General features: G+C 42.9%; 2 protein-coding genes across 4 annotated transcripts in view; one reads left to right on the top strand and one right to left on the bottom strand.

Annotated features, from left to right (window-relative positions):
- The window catches only part of LOC105468411 (transmembrane protein 255A), a 51,987-nt gene that overhangs the window by 4,781 nt on the left and 24,164 nt on the right, over positions 1-23,042 (bottom strand). For 2 of the 3 annotated variants that reach the window (XM_011718544.3, XM_011718545.3), the window contains 3 exons: positions 21,553-21,641; positions 13,422-13,584; positions 4,826-4,969 (listed from right to left, as the gene is read on the bottom strand). In XM_011718544.3, the coding sequence (XP_011716846.1) occupies positions 4,826-4,969; positions 13,422-13,584; positions 21,553-21,641 (396 nt within the window). Of the gene's footprint in view, positions 1-4,825; positions 4,970-13,421; positions 13,585-21,552; positions 21,642-22,051; positions 22,124-23,042 lie in introns of all 3 variants that reach the window. The other variant, XM_011718543.3, reaches the window with a different exon arrangement.
- LOC112424403 (prefoldin subunit 4-like) lies at positions 9,228-10,102 on the top strand. Its single transcript, XM_071089183.1, has 2 exons — positions 9,228-9,233; positions 9,722-10,102. Exons 1-2 carry the CDS (start codon positions 9,228-9,230, stop codon positions 10,100-10,102), a joined length of 387 nt encoding a protein of 128 aa, XP_070945284.1.

Raw genomic sequence — 23,042 nt, 5'->3', positions numbered from 1 at the left:
ACAGGCTGATGGTGCTCAAAGAGGAGCACCACCCTTTGAGGGACACAGATGGCTTTCCTCTTCCACCTTAGCCTGCCTCCTGCCTGCCTGATGGCTGACCCACACTCTTCAAGATCAATGTGCATTTCCATCAGGGCATGCTTCTCTCTTCAGGAACCTTGTGGGACAGTGACTTCACAAAGAGCCCGGGAACTGGCTGGTGATAATTACTAAAGATGCTGTATCCCAAGGGTAAAATCCAGCATCTGTTGGTACTGTGCATTCCCTCTCTGTTCTGCCCCCGGAAGCAAAGCTTGGACAGATGGAGAGAAGAGTGGATAAAAGAAAGATTTTTTAAAAAGGGGTGAGTCAGGAACAAGGGAAAGGAGGGGAAGAAAGGAAAGACTTGACAGTGGGGCATAGGGCGGGTGGTGGGGGGAAGAAAAAGTTGAGTGACAGCAACAACAGCTTTCTAAGGCTCTCAGCAACCTATGCCATAAACTGTACACTCCTAGGATCAAAGCAATCCTTTTATTAAATGGGCCCAATTTATAATGAGTAACTTTTAGTGGCTAGGGTGAAACCTAGTGTACCCTCGTGATTTAATAAAGAAAAACAGAGGCACTTTTGAATTGCATAGGTTGAGACTTTTGTTTTAAGCTTAAACTTGGCAGGTCACCAAATGGATGGGAAAGGGACCATTCCATGGTTAAAGTAGGGGTACTGGCCCAGTATGCCAGACTGGGAAATATTGCTGGGAACCTTGAAGGGTTTACAAATAGCTGGGTTTAATTTCCCAGCAGAAGTAAAAACTGATGCTTTGTACCCTACAGATTTTGGACTACTTGGCTAAAGCTGAAGGGCTGGTGGGTAAATAGTGTAAAGGACAAGAGAAATGAGTGTTGGTAGATGAGCAAGGAGGCAAAGATAGTCTCAGCTTATATCCTTCCTGCTTTGGAGTATGGGGAATTCCTGAGAATCAAGGACACCCTGGAGCCCAGTGCTTGAAAGAATCCAGTTTCTCTAAGCTCAGCACTCAAAACTTCCTCAGGGCCAGCTGATCAGACCCAAATCCTTGCTCATGTCTGACCACAAGAAGTGTTTCCCAAGCTGCCTCACTGGACAGCTACCCAATAAGGGTATGACTTTGAGGGGTTAAAACAAAACATTATAAGTCTTTTTTCCTCATCCTTCTATTAGCCTCAGGGTCAAAAGGAAGTTGAAATCACCAAACCCAAAGTCACAGAAATAGTCCTACTTGGAAATAACCAAAATGGGAAGTCGTTCAGAAGAAAGTCTAGAAAGGTCCATTTTCTGACTGTAACTTAGGTCATTTTACAATGAGAAGTGCATGAGGGAGCTCTGGCCTTTTGGGGGTGGGTCTGTGCTTCAGGTGGTTTTATTGTCAGATCTGGAGTGCATTTGCTGACTGCTTTTTATTTATCTGGGAATATAAGCAGATGTTTCTTGGCCTCTTGACTTTTTTTTTTTTTTTTTGAGATGGAATTTCTCTCTTGTTGCCCAGGCTGGAGTGCAGTGGCGTGATCTCGGCTCACCGCAACCGCCACCTCCTGGGTTCAAGTGATTCTCCTGCCTCAGCCTCCCGAGTAGCTGTGATTACAGGCATGCGCCACCATGCCTATCTAATTTTGTATTTTTAGTAGAGATGGGGTTTCTCTATGTCGGTCAGGCTGATCTCGAACTCCCGACCTCAGGTGATCCGCCCGCCTTGGCCTCCCAGAATGCTGGGATTACAGGCATGAGCCACTGCGCCTGGCTGACTTTCTTGTGTAAAGAATGGTATTTTCGCCTATGAAACTATAAGGGAATGAAACTTGGTGAGCAAAATAAAGCTAAACTAAAATACTAAAATGAAACCATTTAAATCCTAGAGAGAAATCACTTAAAATCTTACCCCCTCAACACCTAGGCTATACAATTATAAGGTCTTCAAACAGGAAATACTAAAGACATCTTGAGCCTAGGGAAAGAAGTGGGAGACATATAAAAAGTGTCCAAGCAGCCCCTGAATTCCCCCCTGAGGAATGCATGAAGGAAGGGCATCCTTTTTCAGTGGGGATCAATTTAATAATTTAATAATAAAGAGTAAAGAGACCCTTTCTGAGGACCATGAGTAGGAAGCCCACGATTTAAACCAGTAGAAAGTATAAATATCCCAAAATTAACTGGGGAAAAGATCTGTGCTCCAATTAGATTCACAACTTCAAAAATCCCCCAACCCAATCTCTGGAATCAGACAGTCCTAGATATAAATCCTTGCTCTTTCACTTACCACCTCTGTGACTTTGGTGAAGTCACTTAATCTCTCCATGATTCAGTCATCTTATCTTAAAAATGGCAATTACAAGAGTACTTCTCTCAAAGAGGTAAATGACTGAATGATGATATAGGTAAAGCACTTAGCACAATGCTTAGTACATAGTAAGTACTCAGTGAATAGTAGCTGTTATTAAAAAGTAAGGGTGGGCCAGGCGTGGTGGCTCATGCCTGTAATCCCAGCACTTTGGGAGGCTGAAGTGGGTGAATCACGAGGTCAGGAGTTCGAGACCAGCTTGACCAACATGGTGAAACCCTGTTTCTACAAAAGCTACAAAAAAGTGAAATAGCCGGGTGTGGTGGCGCATGCCTGTAATCCCAGCTACTCGGGAGGCTGAGGCAGGAGAATTGCTTGACCCCAGGAGGTGGAGGTTGCAGTGAGCCGAGACTGTGCCATTGCACTCCAGCCTGGGCGACAGGGCGAGACTCTGTCTCAAAAAATAAAAAAAAAAAGGAGAGGCTTCTACAATCCCTGAAGTCCCTGCTACTAGGTTTGGACTAAGTGGCTAAATCTGGATCCCTTCTTTGGGTTAGGTATACGGTTTCCATAGCATTCTGGGTAATGTTTTCTTTACTTTTTGTCCCCACTGCTGTCCCCTGACCACCAACCCCCAAGTCCCTAGACTAATGCAGGGGCTGTCTCATTTAATTTCTATTTCCACAGCTCCTGGCTCAATATGTGGCACATGGAACACAGAGTAAACATTCATTGAACTGAAACCAACAATCCAAGTCACTGCTGGCATTCTCAATCTTGCTTTCATTTCTGGGGTAGGATTTGAATGAGGAATGATGGCTCCATACCCAAAAGAGAGGTTTCCTATCTTATAATTTGTGGTAACCATCACCAGATGTATTATTGTCCCTACTTAAAGGGTTCATTATAAAGTGCAAATTCCTGAAATCAATGTAATTTACTTTGATATAAAAGTAGAGGAGGCCTCTTGGGCTAGACCCATGTGTGGCTCCTCTATTTCAGGATGACTTTTTATTATAGGGACCCCAAGAGAATGATGACCCTCCTTGTTTTAGCTTCAACATCCCTGCATTCTTTTAAAGAATTCCTTGTTGCCTCAGTCACTATTGAAATTATTCCCTTCTTGAACATATTTTTGTTTTCCAATCTATACCACCAATTTGGGTAACAAGTTACCTGGGTTGTCTACCTGTGTACACAGTAGGCTTTAGAACGAATTTTATCATTTTATTTCTAAGCTTTAACCCATTTATGCCTAGTGTCCCATTACTGGAACACTAAGCTTGTGGGAGTTATTTATATCCTCCTGCTCAAGGTCATCGCCAAAGTCTGATTTATCACACAAAAAAATCTGCAACCTCTGGCATAAATGGGTTAATGGATACCTTTTTGAACTAGTACTATATTTTATACAAGTGAAAAAGTGCATGTTCACACTATATGTATTATTGTTGCATTATAGAACCACAGACCTCTCTGAACGGTATCTAAACCAAACACAACAACACTTTATTCAACTTAATCAGATTTTTAAGTTTCAATTATTTTGCCAAACTGAAGTTGCAATTAGGTTGCCCAACGGCTTAGTATTGCCAAACTGGCTGGTTAATTGGAGTACCCCCAGATAGTCATAATTTTATGTCCCCATGGAACATTCATGGTCTCTTGATCAATAGAAGCAAATTTATTATGAGTTTCACTTCCTTAAAAGGTATTTCCTTCGGTCACTAAAGTTTGAATTAACTAGATTTTAGTGTGACCTTGCTCTTCTGTGGTCAAGGGTTTATAATCATTGTACATACCTAAAGGACCATTTCACTTGTTTGCCCAAAGCGTCTAGTTCAGTGTTCTGCATACAATGAATTCCTTTTAACTAAGTGCCTTTTTTTGGTTCTGTTTTTCAACTAGTAGTCACAGTTCAAAAGGAAAAGGGGAAAGTGCAAATTTGGTAACACTGTTTCTGACCTACGTGATAACAGGGCAAAAGGGGAGGGGTGTTATAAAAATACTCTGTGTATTGCTCTGTGTAGTCCTAGTTAGGAAGCCTGGAGAAAAAGAGTGGGACATCTTCCTCATTACAGGTTTGATTCAAACCCTTGTGTGGCTCAGAATGCCCTTGTATTAAGTAGCAGGATTAGGCCTCTCCCCATATCAGACGAATGGAAAAAGCCACTGTTGCACAGGAGTCCATGGTAGCGTACAAATGAGCTGCCATTTCCCAACTAGCTTATCTTCTCCTTGGTGTGGTTCAAGGCAATTTGGGATACCTTGATTCTACCTCCCTCTCTCCCCTTTTCTTCCATCTCTCTGTTTCTTCTCTTGGACAGTTTCCACCCGCCCATCTCTGCCATCATTGCCTGCCTACATAGTCCTTAAGCTAGCATCCACAGGCTTCTGGCCATTAGGGAGATGCATGGCTACCTCATACATATGCAGACAATGGAAAGGTTCCGTAATTGAATTTAGGGAGAGAACAAGAGAGCATGAGTGAGAGCAAGGGTAATAGAGAGTTCTTTTTCTCCCAAAACATACCTGAAAGTCATAAGCAGAATATGGTGGCAGGTGAGGAGGGCTATGGTAGTAGGTATTGTAGGATGTCACTTGGGGATGAGCATAGTAAGAAACTGTTGGATGGGTATTTTCAACAGAGCAGTTCAGTGCTGGGAGAGTTGGGTTCTGTAGAAAAACACAAATTAGAAACAACATAAACAGTCGTCACTAGGAGAAAGGTTAAATAAACTTGGTACATCTATACTATGGAATACTATGCAGCTATTGATAAACAATGATGTGGACCTATTTAGAGAAAGTTGTCCAGGATATATTTTTATGGTTTAAAAGCCATTATGTTATATTAATATAGCATGATTTCAATTTATGCTTTAAAAAAAGACCCCCAAAATTATACATGTATGTACGTTTGTAAGTGCAAAGAAATTAACCTGGAAAGATGCATAGCAAACTGTTAACTGTGATTTATCTCTGGGGAGAGTAGTAGAATTAGGAGGTATATAGGGATTCTTAACTTTCTGCTATATATGTCAAAGTGTTTACAACTAATTTGTATTGTGTCATTTTCCCCAAACTTTTTAACTTGAAACATTTAAACCTATAGAAAAGTTGAAATTATTTGTGTGATTTTAAAAAACAAGAATTAAAAAGAAAAAAATAAGACTCAAAATGCAAAACATCAAATAGACAAGGCTGAACAAGCTAGTGTTCTTGCTGTGACAGAGTGCGTTCAATCACAAAGAGTTTGTAAAAGTTGTAAGGATTCTTAGAGATCCCAACCTTGCTAAGGGGCTCTCCTGAAGATATTTCTCATCAGCCCTGTAGAGTAGAGGCAAAATTCTAGCAGTGCACAGAAGCCATGAAAGACCAAGAAGAATATATTGATCCCCCCCTTTTTTTTTGGCAAATAAAATGATGCAGACATTTTATATCCTTTTCACAACATGGTGGTGTGTGTAGCCCTTTATGGGTTAAAAATAATCTTGTCCAGAATGGAGGCCCTGTTCTCATCAGAGCCAAAGCACTGCTAAAGGAAGTTACCACTACTCAATAGTTCCCAAGTAGGACTGCTTTGTGCCACATGGGTCAAGGTGTGGGGTAAATGTTTTTTCCATCTTCCATGTCATTGATACCTCCTCCATTCATGTGTATAATTGACAGATGTCTGAAAAATAAGTGTGTCTTCCTTCTGGAACATATCTACAGCACATTAACAGAGAAGCAGAAGCTTCCTCTCAAGTGATGAAAATGTGTAGGCAGGCTTTGGCAGTCACAAAGGCAACCATGTTAGGGTGTTGGCAGGGGGAAACTCCCTTCCAGCAAGTTTCAACACAGTTCTGTTGCTCTCTTCCTTGGAGTGGGTTACTGTTTACATCTCTAGGAGGTTTGAAGAGCTACAAACCTCAGTCATTATAATGCAGCTCACAGACAGCCAGATAAATGTTTGTTAGCCTCTTTAATGTGTGGGAGAGGGCTGAGATCTTGATCATTCCAAGGGCTGGCTTGCTTTATAGAGGAGAGCACTCAGAAATGCCCTTACCTCTCCACCAGAATTCTGAAAAGGAATTCTATCCCTTGGGAAGTACCAGAAATCATGTTCCCTTGGCATTCTATCCATTAAAAACACACCCTCCAGCTCTTGCAAAATGAAACCAGCTCTTCTATCTAAATGAATTAAGCTTAACTGCGGAGAAACAATCATGCAATGTAAACTATATAAAAGTTTTTGTGTGTTCAGCAAGGCCAAGGGTCTAGACAATATTTGAAAGGAAGTTGACTATTATAGAGAAGGCAACACGGAAAAAACATGAGAGTAAGATTAAATGGGTATAGGAAAGTCTCTGAAGAGAAGAGAGTCAGGGGTAGAGGATATAGAGAAAATGGACAAGCCAACAAGAGAAGGAAGAAGAGGGAGGGGAATGGAGTGAAAACTTGGTCAGGGATGGGGCAAAAGAGATGGCCCAAAATAGTGGTCTGGTTATATTTTAAATCAATAAATCTGATTTTACAATAAATGTGGGCCCTGTTTCTATTTGTGTGCACATATAGGAGTGTGTGTTTGTGTGTATGTGTGTATGTGTATTTCTGTTAGAATTCTGGGACTTACATTGTGAGACAACCCCCCCGCCCGCCCCCCCCCGCCCCCCCCCCCCCCCGCCATTATTGATCAGTAGCATTCTGAGCTCCAGTAACACAAAAGGTTACTAGGTAGCACAGGAAATGGTGAAAGCAATCTTGCCTGGACAAAACTGAGTCTATTCTGAAACAATGATTGTGGACTTTGGAAAGAATGCTACTTTTTTTCCCTCTCCAGTTTACTCTAAACCAGCGATACCAATTAGGAGAAAATGGAAAGATATATTCACTTTTTAAAAATTTGTCTCAAATCCTCATATCTTTGGTCAACAAACTCTTCTTCAAACATTTATTTAAGATCTTTTTCACCAAGCACCTCTTGTCAGGGTTCCTTTCATGATCCCACAGCTTTGGAAATGGTGGTTCCTAGCTGATTCCATTGAAGGCTGCCAGCTCACAGCCCCTGTCCTCACTCTCTGGAAATGGCTTTCATCAGCTAGCACCCCTGAGCCTCCCTGCAGACCCAGGGGACTCTACTCAGGGAGAGGCACATCACAAGTCACCAACCACACTTGGATGTAGGCCAAGGATTATACTTAGGCTCACCTGAATGATGTTCCTGAACTTTTTACACCATGGTCTTATTTTAATAGAGTGATCTAGGCAATGATTCCTCCTTGGTATCCTTATCTATGCCCCCACTGGTGTTCTCTAATCTCTTGAATCAAAGATCCTCTCCCAGGATCTTTGCTTTCATTTTTTTTTCTGCCCTGGTCCTTGATAGAGTTCCCAGGATTTACATTTGATAATGCTCAGTACTTCTCTTGCTCTCCTTCCGTACTGTGAAAGAAGCTCCCAACAGGTGAAAACAACTTGCTTTTAATTTTTAAATTAAATCAACTAAACAAAGGAGATAATATCTGTTAAAACACTCATAGAACCAGAAAGGGCTATCCAAATGTTAGTCAGGGGCAGCTGGGATGGAATAGAAAGAGCAAAGTCTCTGGCATTTGACAAATCTGGGCTCCAGTCCCAGTTCTGCTACTCGGCTCTGGGCAAGTCACTTGACCCCTCTTGGCCTGTTTCCTCACCTGTTAAACAGAGACCTACCTCACGAGGTAGTAATAGTGAAGATTAATTGTGCAAAAGCACTTTGTAGAGGGTTAGGGGCCATTATTGCCCCTATCAGGACAGACCATCAGCAAACCCGTTTTTTCCTCAGGAGATCAAAGATAACAGTGAAATTAAGAATGCAGAAACAAATCTATATATCTGCAGTTAATTGATTTTTGACAAGGTTGCTAGGACCATAAAGTAGGGAAAGAGCAGTCTCTTCAACAGATGTGCTGGGAAAACTGGATATCCACATGAAAAAGAATGAAATTGGACCCCTACCTTATACTAGATATAAAAGTTAAATCAAAATGTGTCAAAGCCCTAAATGTAACACCTAAAACTATAAAATTCTTAGACAAAAATGTGGAAATCATGACCTTGGGCTTGGCAATAGATTCTTAGATATAACACTAAAAGCATAAACAACAAAATAAAATATAGATAAATGACACTTCATCAAAATTAAAAACTTTTGTGCATCAAAGGCCATTATCAAGAAAGTGAAAAGACAACTCACAGAATGGGAGGAAATACTTGCAAATCACATATTTGATAATGGTCTAGTATCCGCTATTTATGAAGAACTCTTTCAACTCAACAACAACAAAACATTTAAAAATGGGCAGGATTCTTGATGAGTGGCCAGGTCCCAGCTACAGCAGGGGAGTGGAGGGTGTGGGATGCTGGGGGTGCCCAGCTCTGAAGCTCAGTGTGGGGCCCAAGACTGGGGCCCCCAGCCCTTACAGCTGCTCCATGGGGAGCCCTGTCTGCACCCAGGGCCCTGAGCATTTGCTGAGGCATCTGGCTTGTTGAGGCAGGGGTCCCCAGGTCGGAATCCATGGAGGGCTCTGGGCACCTCTTTCAGTACTGATGGTGCCTCTGGGGAGCATGAGGACCCTGCAGCCCAGGCCTTGTCCTTAGTGTGTGGGAAACCGAAGGTCCCATTGACTGAGGTTGGCTTTTACGTACTTGATGCACTGATATGGTTTGGATTTGTGTCCCCACCCAAATCTCCTCTTGAATTGTAATCCCTGTAATCCCCAGGTGTTGAGGGAGAGACCTGGTGGGAGGTGATTGGATCATAGGGGTGGTTCCCCATGATGCTGTTCTCATGATAGTGAGTGAGTTCTCAAGAGATCTGATGGTTTTATAAGGGGCTCTTCCTCCTTTGCTTCCTTCACATGCACTCTTGCCTGTTGCCATGTAAGATGTGCCTGCTTCCCCTTCTGCTATGGTTGTAAGTTTCTTGAGGCCTCCTCAGTCATGCAGAGCTGAGTCAGTTAAACCTCTTTTCTTTATCAATTACCCAGTCTTGGGCAGTTTTTTTTTTTTTTTGACGGAGTCTCACTCTATTGCCCAGGCTGGAGTGCAATGGTGCAATCTTGGCTCACTGCAACCTCCGCCTCCCAGGTTCAAGTGATTCTCCTGCCTCAGCCTCCCGAGTAGCTGGGATTACAGGCATGCACCACCACACCTGGCTAATTTTTGTATTTTTAGTAGAGACAGCGCTTCACCATGTTGGTCAGGATAGTCTCAAACTCCTGACCTCGTGATCCGCTCACCTCAGGCTCCTAAAGTGCTGGGATTACAGGTGTGAGCCACTGCACCCGGTCGGGCAGTTCTTTATAGCAGTGTGAGAATGGACTAATACATGCACTTTACCTGGGTTATCACATCAGCCCTCACAAGTCCACAGGTAGGTGCTACTAGTACTGTTGTTTATAGGCTGCAGAAAATTTCAATGCTACTTTTGAAGATCAACAAAAGGTAAACAAATTTGCAAGGAATATGAGTAGGATAACAGAGCCGAAGGAAGAAACAGAAGTAAAAAGGAAACAACTCCACAATTTAGAAGATGTTTGCAATGACATCATGCTTGCAGATGATGACTGCTTAATGATACCTTATCAAATTGGTGATGTTTTCATTAGCCATTCTCAAGATGAAGCACAAGAAATGTTAGAAGAAGCAAAGAAAAATTGGCAAGAAGAAACTGATGCCTTAGAATCCACAGTGGTACCAATTCAGAGAGTGTTAGCAGATTTGAAACTTCAGTTATACACAAAATTTGGGGGTAACATAAACCTTGAAGCTGATGAAAATTAAACATTTTATAATACTTTAAAATTTTGTTTAACAAACTATAATATTGTTTGGAAAATAGAAAAAAATGGGCAAAGAACTTGAATAGATATTTCTCCAAAGAAGATATACATACAAATTGCACACAAACATATAAAAAGATGCCCAACATCACTGGTCAGCAGGGAGGTGCAAATCAGAACCACAACAAGATACCACTTTGCGCCCACTAGAATGTTTATAATTTTTTTCAAGAAAATGTTGGTGAGGATGTGGAGAAATTGGAACCCTCACACACTGCAGGTAGGAACGTAAAATGACACAGCTGCCATGGAAAACAGTTTGGCAGCTCCTCAAAAAGTTAAACATAGAATTACCAAAAGACCCAGCAATTCCACCCATAGGTGGGAAAAGAATTAAAGCAGGCAATCAAACAAGTACTTGTACATGATTGTTCATGGCAGCACTATTTCCGGTAGCTAAAATGTGAAAACAACCCAAATGTACATCGATGGATAAAAAACTAAATAAAATGTGGTCTATCCATACAATGGAATATTATTCAGCCATAAAAAGAAATGAAGCACTGATATATGCTACAAGGTAGATGAATCTTAAAAATAAAAATTATGATAAGTGAAAGGAGCCAGACCCAGAAGTTCAAATATTGCATGATTCCATTTATAGAAAATACCTGTGATAGGTAAATCCATAGGGACAGAAAGCAGATTAGGGGTTGCTGGGGGCTCAAGGAAGGGGCAACAAGAAGTGACTCTTTAATGGGTACAGGTTTCAGGTAATGAAAAAGTTCTAGAACTAGACAGAAATGATGATTGCACAACATTGTGAGTGTACTAAATGCCACTGAATTGTACACTTTGAAGTGATCAATTTTATGTTTGTGACTTCCACCTCAATTTTTTAAAAGGGGCACAGTGAGGAAAACAGGGGACTAAAGCTAAGGCTAAAAGCTTGGCAGGGTTGTATTCCTTAGCTTATCACCTTCCTACTCCTCCCTTCTTTCCAACTTCCAGAAATTTCTTGAAAGTGTCCATCTAGCCACTCTCCCTGTCTTCCTCAGATGCCCTTTGCCTTCAAAATCCAATTTTTTCCATCACCATGGAAAGGGTCTTATCAAATCCTTCACGCGGAGAGATTAGTAACTCAAAGTATTAACACCTCTGTGGCCTACAAGCCTATTCCTTTGTTTAATACATGCATTTTGAAAGCAGACAAGGAGAAAAAGGACAATGCTTATCTTAAAGTAAGGAATAAAACATGGTGGCAGTTTCAGCACCCACAGTAGGGTAAAATTGGAGAGGGAGGAATCCTTACAGGCACCCCACAGAGCCTACCAAGTAGCTACCACCTACTCCATTTGTGCATCAAGGTAGCTTTGCCATCCAAGGCTGAAAGCTCTAGGGACAATTTAGAGAACTCTTAATGCCCATCCTGAGGTCCCATCTCTTCAACTCGCCAAACCTGGGAGCTTCTCTTCCAGCCAAAGCTGCTGAGATTCCACACAATACCTGTACTTTCATCTGCCCCCCTGGGGAAAGTCTCCAAGAACAAAGGGCTTTCTTTTCTCCAAAGAAGCCCCAACCCAGAAACAGCTTTTTTGCAGCTCTCTAACCTGAAAGCTTTCTCAAGGCCAAATTTACAGGAAATCCTTTTCCCTCCTGGGGCTCCACCTTTGTTGATGCTTCCCCTACTTGTTAGTGCTTGGGCATTCCAGAGTCCGGGGAGGGAAGCTGGGATGAGAAATGCGCAGATGAGAGAGGGAGAGAAAGAAGAGAGAAAGACAGAGTGCAGACGGGCAGGAAAGGATTTCTCTTGACTTAGAGTCACTAGCAGGAACACTTAATACTTCCAGTCAGCCCAGTACTGCTGGAGACTTGCGGTCCAAAACGATAGAGTGTTTTTCTTTTCCCTTGTCCTACCCCACCTTTCATTTTCCGACATTTATCCTTTTGACAGTCCAGGATCAAATTACAAACTGCCTTTCAGGTTTCTGTTCTTCAGGGACCCCAAAATCTGACAGAAACAGCCAAGGGCCTAGGGGCTAATTTCTGGCGTCAAAGGAAAGTCCCTCTTAGGCACAAAATAATTCCATAAACAGATGTGGGACGTTCATTTAAAGCAGTGGTATTCAATCATGGCTGCAGATCAGAATTACCTGGGAGCTTAAACAAAAACAAAAACAAAAACAAAAACCTGATGCCTGGGCTTCAGTTTAGACCAATTAAATCAGAGAAGGGGCCCAAGCATTTTTTTTTTATATTTTTATAGACAAGATCTCACTCTGTCACCCAAGCTGGAGTGCAGTGGTGCAGTCATGGCTTACTGCAACCTCAACCTCCTGGGCTCAAGTGATCCTCCCACCTCAGCCTCCCGAGTAGCTGGGACTACAGGTATGTGCCACTACACCCAGCTAATTTTAAAAAGTTGATTTTTCTCAATAGAGACAGGGGCTGTTGCTTAGCATAGTCTCAAACCCTGGGCTTAGTCAGTCCTCCTGTCTTGGCCTCCCAAAGGGCTGAGATTACAAGCATGACCCACCATGCTGGGCAGGTGATTCTTATATGAAGCCAGGTTGATAACCATAACTCAAAGCTATTGTCTCCATAATTAGAGATCTAGTTTTATCAAATAAGCAAATAAATGCTTAGAAATGCCTTAAAGGGAAAGGAAAAAAAGAAGCCTACTATATGGAGTACCTACTGAATGCTGAGTCCTGGTGTGCCTTTGCAGACACACACACACAAATAGAAAAGATTTGGAAGGGAAGAATGGAAAGTGGGGAGGCTGAGGTTGAGGTTCAACTTGAAGGCAAGACCTGGCAAGCAGCCTAGCCTAGAGCTGGCTCTGCGAATGCAAACAGAAAAGAGCCCAGATGCTCTTTCTGAAGAAACTTCAGGATGAAATACCTGGGGAGGGGGAGACTAGCATTAATCCCACCTATAGCTAGAATAACCTTTCCTTCCATCTCTCCCAAAGTTTGTTAGGGGAAAACTATTCCCAAAAAATTTTACTAAAAGTGTGGGCTACTATGTTTACATAACCAGTGCGAATGGGGGAACTGAGAACACCCCTTCCTCCTCTCACCCCAACCCCAGAAGGTGCCTCCAGAACAAGGTAATTTGTGTATAACAAGAAATATTTGCAGACTGATAACATTACCTGGCTCCTTCAACTTGACACATTTGAAGGCAGCTACATCCTTGAAGCAATTGCTTCTGATTCCTCCCTTCAAAATATGTGTCTGCATTTCCCCCAACTGCCTAGCCTTCCCCCTATCCCCAACAGGGACCACTGTGAAATGCAAAGTCAATTCTTTCCTTACCATGTCCTTAAAGCCTCCAAGGACAGCGGCAGTGATGATGCCCAGGAACAGGCCAACAATGTTGAGGATGGTGGCAGACCAGAGCAGGTGGTAGAGGTGGATGATATCTTGGCAACTGCTGACATCGATGTATTCGTAGTACCCACCAGTGATCTCCACCCGGCTGAACAAGGAGGAGCACGCTCCAGTCAGTCCCCAGGGAGCAGGCTGTCCTCCCCAACCCCCTCTCCAACACTGGGATTGGGCTACCATACAGCTCAGTGAAAAGACAGGTGGGCAGGTGGGGAGCTATAGTAAGAGACATCATAGCCATGCACTATAATAAATCAAAGTGTGATTGTTTATCCCCACTCCCCGAAAAAAATCCTTCTACCTGCCAGAAAAATACTTGTAAACATCACTAACACTAATCCTAGATAGCACTTATCGATACTTGCTATGTACCAGACACAGTGCTAAGCATTTCACATATGTGAATTCATTAAATTTGTGCTGTTTAATATGGTTGCTACTAGCCACACGTGGCTATTTAAATTTAAATTAAGTAAAATTAAGTAAAAAGAAAAATTCAGTTGGTAATTCTCACCAGCTACATTTCAAGTGCTCAGTACTCGCATGTGGTTAGTGTTTACTATACCGGACACAGCAGATTACAGAACATTTCCATCATTGCAGAAAGTTCCGCAAATCCTTACAGTATTCTATCAAATAGGAACTATCATCATGCCCATTTTTACAGATGAAGAAAGTGAAGCACAGAGAAGTTAAAGAACTTGCCCAAGTCATAAGTGGTAGAACTGGGACCTGAATTCAGGCTTCAAAGACTTCAGTGTGTGCCCTCTCAAAATGAAACAAACAAACAAACAAATAAACAAAAACCAATGTCCTGGTAAAGAACTAAAGCTGAGTTGCTGCACAAAACCTGAAAGTTGCCTCTGTGGGGAGGCCTTTCTTGACCACTCTGTCCAAAGGCACCCCTTCCCAGCCCTGTTGCTCTCTATCACATTATCTGCTATGGAATGAATTTTGTCCCTCCAAATTCATATGTTAAAGCCCTATCCCCCAATGTGACTGTATTTTTACACATGACTTTTAGAAGATAATTAAAGTTAAATAAGGCCATAAGGGTGGGGCCCTAATCAGATAGGATTGGTGGCTTTATAAGAAAAGGAAGCTCTCTCTCCTCCTCCTCCTCCTCTTTTTCTGCCTTCTCCCCTGACTTCCCCGCTCCGCACCCCATCCCCCACCAGCCTTTCTTTCTCTCCCTCCCTACTTGAATGTGAAAGGAAATGTCACTGTGAGCACAGAGGAGAAGTGGCTACAAGCCAGGTAGAGAGCCCGCACCAGAGCTCGACCATGTTGGCACTCTGATCTTAGACTTTCAGCCTCCAGAATTGTGAGAAATAAGTACATTTCTGTTGTTTAAGCCACCTGGTCTATGGTATCTTGTTATAGCAGCCCAAGCTAAGCAATATATCACCCTTTTCTAATTTCCCTGTAGCATTCTTTCCTATGTGAAAATATCTTACTGATGTGTCTACTATGTTATTGTCTGCCTCCCCAACTTGAACATGAGCTCCATGAGGGCAGGAACAGTTCATTTTGCTCACTGCTGTGCTTGACACACAGTTGGTGTTACATAAATACCTGTGGAATTAATTAAATGAAAGTTCCTGTCCTCCTGGATGTCACAAACTAGTTTACAACTTGGCCACTGGAGTTCATTATGAATCCAAAACACTGTGGTTCTTAAAGTCACAACGAAACACCCTGGCATTAGGATGGTTATTACATGTGACTCCCCTGCTATAAGAATGCAAAAAAGGAAAAAGAAAAACAATCAAAGGTTGATCTCCAAAATGAATCAGAGAGGGATTATTCACATATGAAAAGACTTAAACTTTACAGATGAATTTATCTTCAGATTCTTTAAAGTCAGTGTTTCTCTAAAGAGGTGAAGTCAGTGTGGTTACAGGGCAGACTGCCTCAGAATCATCTGTGTTTGTGTCTATGTGTGTCTGCCTGTTTGTATCAGTGCATTATTTGTGTGTGCCTGTGGGTGTCTCTACGTGTATCTGTGGATGTATCTTTGAGAAAGAGAGATAGTTAAACATGCAGATTCCTGGGCCCAGCCCCAGTCCTAGTGAATCTGGTAGAATCTCTGGGGATGGGGTCAGGAATTTGTGTTAACAAGCTCATCAGTGTTTGAGACCCACTGTTTTTAATAGTAAGCTCCCGTAGTGGAATTTTTTTTAAAAATATTTTTTGTAGAGACAGGGTCTTGATATGTTGGCCAGGCTGGTCTTGAACTCCTGGCATCAAGTGATACTCCCACATCAGTGTCCCAAAGTGCTGGGATTCCAGGTGTGAGCCACCACACTCGGCCCATAGTGGAATTTTAGGGGAGTTTCAATTAATCAGAGTTTGAATTGGATTTCAGTATTTTCAGGAGCGTATCTCAAGAGCCCATGCATAAACATACATTGTCTCCTATTAGCTGGCATTGTACTAGGCCCTGGGGATAGGGTAGGGAGGATGCACAGATTACTTACTGCCCCCCAAAAGGGACGGCTGTACAAGGACCATTCTCTGAACAGCAAAGGCCTCTGTGTATGGGTGAGTGTGGAACTGTAGGAGCACCTTTGTGGCTTGGGAGTCAACTTCTGACATCCCCCAAATTATGTTTGCCTGCCTCCTAAAACACCGAGGGTGGACTAGTAGTATATATAGGCAGGCAGTATGCCATAGCTGACTCTGAAGTTAGACTGTGTTTGAATCCTGGCTCTGTCATCTATGCTCTGTCACCAGATGCTGACTCTAGCAACTTACTTTCTTACTCTTAGGTTACTTACTTAACTTCTCTGAGCCTGGGGATGTAATGCCAGCAGGCATGAAAGCAGTACTCCGACATATAATAAGATCCCCCACTAAAATATGTAGCTACATTTTGTTCCTTCTAAGAGCCAGCCTCTGGCAACACAATTCAAACCTTTGAACCCTGTTCTTAAAGGTATTAACACTTTATTTTGTTTTTTGTTTGTTTGTTTGGTTGGTTGGTTGGGTTTTTTCTCTTTTTTTCCTCCTTTTTTTTTTTTTTTTTTGAGACAGGGTCTTGCTCTGTCACCCAGGCTGGAATGCAGTGGTATAGACATGGCTCACTGCAGCCTCAAACTCCTTGACTCAAGTGATCTTCCAACCTCAGCCTCCCAAGTAACTGGGACTGCAGGCTCACACCGCCATGCCCAGCTAATTTTTGTAGAGCTGTGGTTTTGACATGTTGCCCAGGCTGGTCTTGAACTCCTAGGCTCAATCTATCCTCCCATTTCAGGCTCCCAAAGTCCTGGGATTACAGGCGTGAGCCACTGTGCCTGGCCAGTGTTAAGACTTTGTAGGCACAAACCACAATATGGGAATAGGATAGTAGTTTGTCTTAAAATATTCAATAATTTTAGATAATATATACTTGGTTTCAGTTTGAGTGGTTCCAGCAGCTATTTAATTTTTTTTTTCACTGAACCATGAAGGAAAAGAAAGCTAATTCGTAGATATGGTTCGGGTTTAGCAAATTAATGTGGTTTTTTTCTGCTTGAGATTCAGGATTCCATTTGCTTCAGTCTCTGGGCAGAGCTTCCTCTGAAATTGCACCTTTTACATTCCCACTGCTCCCATCCTCATGCCTCCATCACTGTAAGGCTGTCCTGCCAGACTCTACTGCTGCCTGATTACTCTTCCTAAAACACTTTTAAAAATATGTCATTTGCTTAATCAAAACCCTTCTGTGGCTCCCCAGTACCTTCAGGGAAGTGTTCAAATTCCTCAGTCTGCCAAAGTCCAGTCCCAAAATGGAGTACACACTCCAGCCAGGCTGGAGTCCACAGAAGCCCCGCACTGGTTATGCTGGGTACTAATTCCAAACCTGTGCTCAGATTTCTCCCCCTGCATTGAAGGTATTGCTTTCTGTTCTCTGCCTATCCTAATCTCTCTCACTGCTCAAAGCTTCAATAGTGCCTTCTTCAAAGATGCCACTACCCATTCATTAGCTTTTTCCTTAGACTCCCATAGTCTATTCCTCTTAGTTTGGCACTTTGTGTATATCAATAATTCAGTTATTTATTTAATCTAATACGTACTGGGAGCGTATCAGTGCTAAATACTGTGCTGGTGCTAATGTTACAATCAAGGCCAAGGCCGACATGATGTTTCTGTTGAAATCGCAACGTTTTGAGGGCAAGGGTCGTCTCTTAACATTCCTTTGGGTCTCTCTCACTGCCTAGCACAGTGGTAGAAACATTAAAGGTCGTCAATAAATACTCGGTGAATGAGTAACTGAGTGCAAAGACTAATTATTGTATTGATCATGAGATTGATTACCCAATGTGGGCTTTTACCCCCTTGCTCTCAACATTCTGGGTGGACCTAGAGAAACGGATCAGTTCTCTGTGTTTCAGTCTCCTACTTAACAAAGTAGGCAGCAGATGATCTTAGATAAGGCAGGAGGGTATCCTTCTGCTCTTCCATAAGGGCCTGGAGCACTCACCAATTCTTGGTGGACAGGCAGTGGCAACGGCCAGCCTCTGTGTGTCTCTCTCCTGCTGTATGCATTCTGCATATACATTTAAGTCCCTCTCCCTGCCATCCCCCTGGCAAATTGAGTTCCTTAAGGGCAAAGCTGTGTCTTATTGATGCCCATTCTTTTAGAACAGCCCCTAGTACATAGTAGGAGCTCAAGAAAAGTTTGTCGAAGAAAGGAGTGAATGGAAGTAAGGCTATCTTCCTTCATTTTGTTACCAGCTAATGCTGTTCACAAATCACTTCATTTCCTTTAGGTTACGTGCTGAAAACCAGTGATATTGATTTGACCTTTCCAAAGATGAGTGAGTAGGTGAAAGCCTGAAGTACTCTGAAAGGCAACTTTCTCTGTACTTTACTCTGAAAGGACACAGCTGACGTCAAAGAAGGTCTGTGGGTTCGGGGGGACAGTAGAGACTCTGTTTCTGTAGTACTGTACAAATGACTGCCTGATGTTTTTGTTCCCACTTTTTTTTTTCTTGGCCTCCTTTCCAGGAAATGGACTGGAGGAGCTGGCAATTGATTAAAAATAGGCTTCGTGTGAGGAAAACAAATACACATTTGGCAAAATTAAAGTCTCCAAGCCTCAGAATGCTTATTGCTAGCTATATTTAGGCCTTGAGTTTAGATCTCTTTGGCTCTGGGTGGAAAAAGCCCCAGGTCAAGAAAAAACGTTTTCCTCTATTGTGGACCCTCGCCTCTTCAGTCTCAGCCCGGGTTTATGGCCTGGTGGGACTGTTTCCTCAGGAAAAGCTAAGGAAGTCCTTTTCTAGTGGTTTTGCCCTTGGAATCTTAGCACTACAGACTTGGGAAAGGACTTTGAGAGATGTCTGGGGCTGACTTCCAGGCACTAGGTAGGTGAAAGATATTTCTAGACTTGAAGATCTTTAGCAGGACTGTTCCCATGACCCCTCTCAGTTGCCTAGTCCAATATTTTATTTTCCCCAGTGAAAAGGGAGTTCTTCTTTTTGTTCCTTTTTCAACAAACATCACTCCCTTTTCATCAGCTCTTTATTCATGCCCAGCCCTGTGCTGGGGCCAGGGAAGTATAGATAAGATTAAGTCATGCTCCCTGCCCTTAGGGAGTGCATAGTTTTGCACAGATCCTCATAAAATTCCTTGAAGACTATTCTGGTATAACTTGCTTTAAGAAAGTAAGGAAGTCGATTTTTATGAAGTTCAGAATGACAGGAAGATAGAAGGGACTTAAGCCTCCACTTTCAAAAACAATTCACCTGAGGGCTCAGCTAAATGGAATTTAAAGTAGGATTTTGTGTATTCAAACCTTTTTCAGAAACACACTGTCACAGAGAGAAAGGTGTGTCTGCAAGGAATCACTTCTCAGCCCGCTCAGTGGGCCTCCTCTCTCCTTGAGATCTCAGGCCCAGTTCTGGCCAGCTCCCAGCACCACCCTAGGAGGCCATGAAATGGGAAAGGAGAGGAGAGCACCAAGGAAAACGGAGAAGGATGGCAGGGGGAGGGAGAGAAGAGGGAGGAGATAAAAACAAAGGGAAAGACAGATCGGGGAAAGAAGGATGAGGGGAGGCAAGAGGAAAAATAGTAAAATAACCCCAATTCCCCTAGGACCTGTGTTACATTTCTTTGATCATGTCTGTAAGGATGGGCTGAGGAAGTACAGTTATAGCCAGCTCTCAATCATTGCTGCTAAGGAGGGATGTCTTTTACAAGTGATGGTTATTATTACAACATAAATAATTGAACTCCCCAGACAATCCCTAAACCTCATTTGAATCTGTAAATTTCTCTTTCTCCACTGCCAAACCTTTCAATGAAACAAGCCTGGCACAAGCCAAGAAGGTAAAGGGCTGGTGTATAGTCTCTGCCTTCTCCTCCCTGCCTCTAGCCTGGCAAGTCTTAATCCTTAAACCAGAGTAACTGACCCCAAAATACCAACAGTAGGGAATGTGAGTGAGGAGTGGGCTGCATCCACCTGCTGCCTCTGAATCTAGCTCCATCCAGCCCCACTCTGCAGGTTCCTCCCCTTACTCTCTCCCTCCCATGACCCTCAGTTCGCCTTCACTAAGATTCTGAAGGAAATACGTGCATGACAGACATTGGTCAACATACCCTGCATGGAGAGGTGTTCACTCACTGTGCACATCACCTACGCACACATCCCTATTGATTCCACCTTCCAGATTGCTCTTAAAATGATTCCCTGCTTTGTATTGTCTCCAACTTGATCTAGGCTCCATTCTTTATGGCCTGCACTCTTGCAGTGGCCTCCTAGCTGCCTCCATTCCTCAACCACTCAAGTCCGTCTTCCATGCTGTACCCTTCGATGGCCCCCAATTGCCTACAGGGTCAAGTCTGAAGTCATTCTTATGGTCAATGAGTTCTCTATCATCTGATCTCTGGCTACACCTCTGTCTCACCTCCTACCACACCTTCTGTAACTACCTCCACCTCCTACCTCTTCACAACTACCAGGAATATCCTTCCCACCTCTATCTTCTTTTGGTTTGTCTCCTAATTCTCTACTTATTCTGTAAGTTTCAGCTCCCACATCACCTACTCTTTGACACTGCTACCTCCCAGCAAATTCTGACTTTCATTCATCGGGCCTCCAGAGTCCTCACCACATCCACTAATCCCCACTGCACTTATCACATTATATTGCAATCGATTGTTCACATGTCCATCCTCTTTACTAGTCTGGGAGCTCCTCAGTGGCAATCTCTGTATTCCTAGCACCTAAATATGTTTTGAAAGAAAGAATAAAGGATGTTTTAGCAATTTGGAGTGCACAGAGCCAGAGTGGTTGCAGCAGAACCAGCACCAAAACTGCTCCTGCCTCAGAACCTTTGCACTTGCTATTCCCTCTGCTTGAAACTCTCTTTCTCCAGGTATCTACCCGGGCTGCCCACCCCCACAACTACATTCAGGTCTGCACAAATGTCACCTGCTCAAAGAGGCTTTCCCTGGCTACTCTATCTAACACAGAGTGTGCATGCAGGTGCACATGCACACGCACACACAGACACACCTCATCACTATCTACCTCTCCTGCTTCATTTTTCTTCAGAGCTCTGATCACCACCTGGCATTATATTATATATTTATGTATTTCTTGACTGTCTCCCCTACTATAATATAAGCTCCACAGGGGAAAGGACTTCTGTTTTGTTGGCTGCTGAATCTTCAGTGTCTAGAACAGAGCCAGGCACTGAGAAGGTACTCAGTAATACTGTTAAACGTGGGTATAGACAGAGCTGAGTTTGAATCCTATACATATTATTTTCAAGTTCTGTGTAACCTTGGGCTAGTTGTCTGTTTCCTCTGAACTTCACTCTCCTCATCTATAAAATGAGGATTACTCTGCATACATCATAAGTAAGAATTAAATGAGATAAAGTATGTGAAAGTACCTAGCATGATGCCTGGCACAGAGAAGGCAAGTAATGTCTATTAGCCAAAATCTATTAACAGATCAATGTCTTCCACTTCCCTAATTCCCACAATGCACCTTTCCTTACTCTCAGCCCTTCTAGTGTCCATTGTGGTCAAACTGTTATTCCTGTGTCTGGGCCTCAACACTTACTTGCCACAGTTGTAGAGGTCACAGCAGAAGCAGGTGTTGCCCCGGATGCGAGGTGTGCAGAATTCACGGCTGAGGTGAGGGCAGTTAACCTGAGGGTATATAACAGTGAGGAGATGAGCCGGCATTGGATAGGAGGCAGGACCCTCTGGGATTGGAAATGTGAGTTAGTGACTGATGGAGACAGTAAAGATGGCTTTGAAATGAACACACCAATGTGTGGGAGGGATGGGGCTGGGCGGTGAGCTGGCCGAACTTGTGCATGAGGCAAGTCACTGTGTAGCTGGGCTCATGTCCAGCCTCAGCCACAGCCCTCGGTGCCCCATGCCTGAATGGTGGAGACAGAGAAGAGGAAGGACAGATGGAAGGACAGACAGAAGAACGAATGGACTGGAGGAGATGAGGATATGAGGGCAGGGAAAATCAGGGTACAGGAGGAAAGCAGATAAGGTGGGAAGGAAGACAGAGGGGCTGGCGCATGCACTCTGAAGTACAATAGTACCTCTCTAGCTGCCTGGGTAAGGTTCCTCATAACCCTCGTGGAAGGAGAATTTTTGGTTGAGGAACTTATGACCTTATATAGGAAAAATAGGGTTAGGGGGACCAGGGTTACAAGTGAACCTATGGAAGTCATTGTTAATATTTTTACAGTCACCAAATTAACACAAGAAAGCTATCACGACAAAATCTAGAGGACAGCAATGACATTTTACACATTTTGAGTTAGTAAAAAGGTTTTAAAAATGGAAAAGAATTCCATTTACCATCTCTTCTTAGCAAGAAATTTTCCAGCTTTCTCCCCCATCCAGATACAATGAAGTGCTGGTAAATTTGTCTTGCTTTGTTATAGAGAATATTCATAGCAAATAGGCATTTTTTTCTATGTTGGGTCCTTCATCCAAATGCTCACTGCCTTTCAGACAAGCTGTTATCATATACACATTTCTATTCCTCCTATCTAACCTGAGAACAGTGAGAGAAATAGTAAATTTATGGTTGTTAAAAGAAAAAGTAGTCAAGTGGACGGCAGAGACATAATCAAAGTATTTGGCATAGTGCCTTTGGAGCAGGACTGCTTTGCCTTACTCCAAGGGCACCTATTCACATTGTATTTTATGTAAAATGGCTTCCCCTGAAGCTGTGCAATGCAGTGGCCATTTTACATCCACTTGCCTTCCTTTTCTCTTCCCAACTGAAAGTTTACCATTTTTCTAACTATTTGGGAATGATTGACTTTCAATGTGAGGTTAATAGAGTACAAAATTGTCAAGATTCCTGGAAGCCTAGGTACAGTTTCATATGGAGAAATCCCTGGGTTGGGAAGGGATTATTGCATACTGAAATGAAAACTCTCCCAAAATGATCTGGAGTCATACTTTGCCTCACTACGCATTGCATCTAGCTCTGCCTGAGGCAACATGGAACATAAGGAGAGCTGTTTGGGGCAGAAGAGAGACTCATCTGTGCATGCTCAAGCATTATTAGGCTGGCCT

The sequence above is a fragment of the Macaca nemestrina genome, chromosome X (assembly GCF_043159975.1).
Source record: "Macaca nemestrina isolate mMacNem1 chromosome X, mMacNem.hap1, whole genome shotgun sequence".
NCBI classification, from domain to species: domain Eukaryota; kingdom Metazoa; phylum Chordata; class Mammalia; order Primates; family Cercopithecidae; genus Macaca; species Macaca nemestrina.
This window is presented reverse-complemented; position numbering and strand designations above follow the sequence as displayed.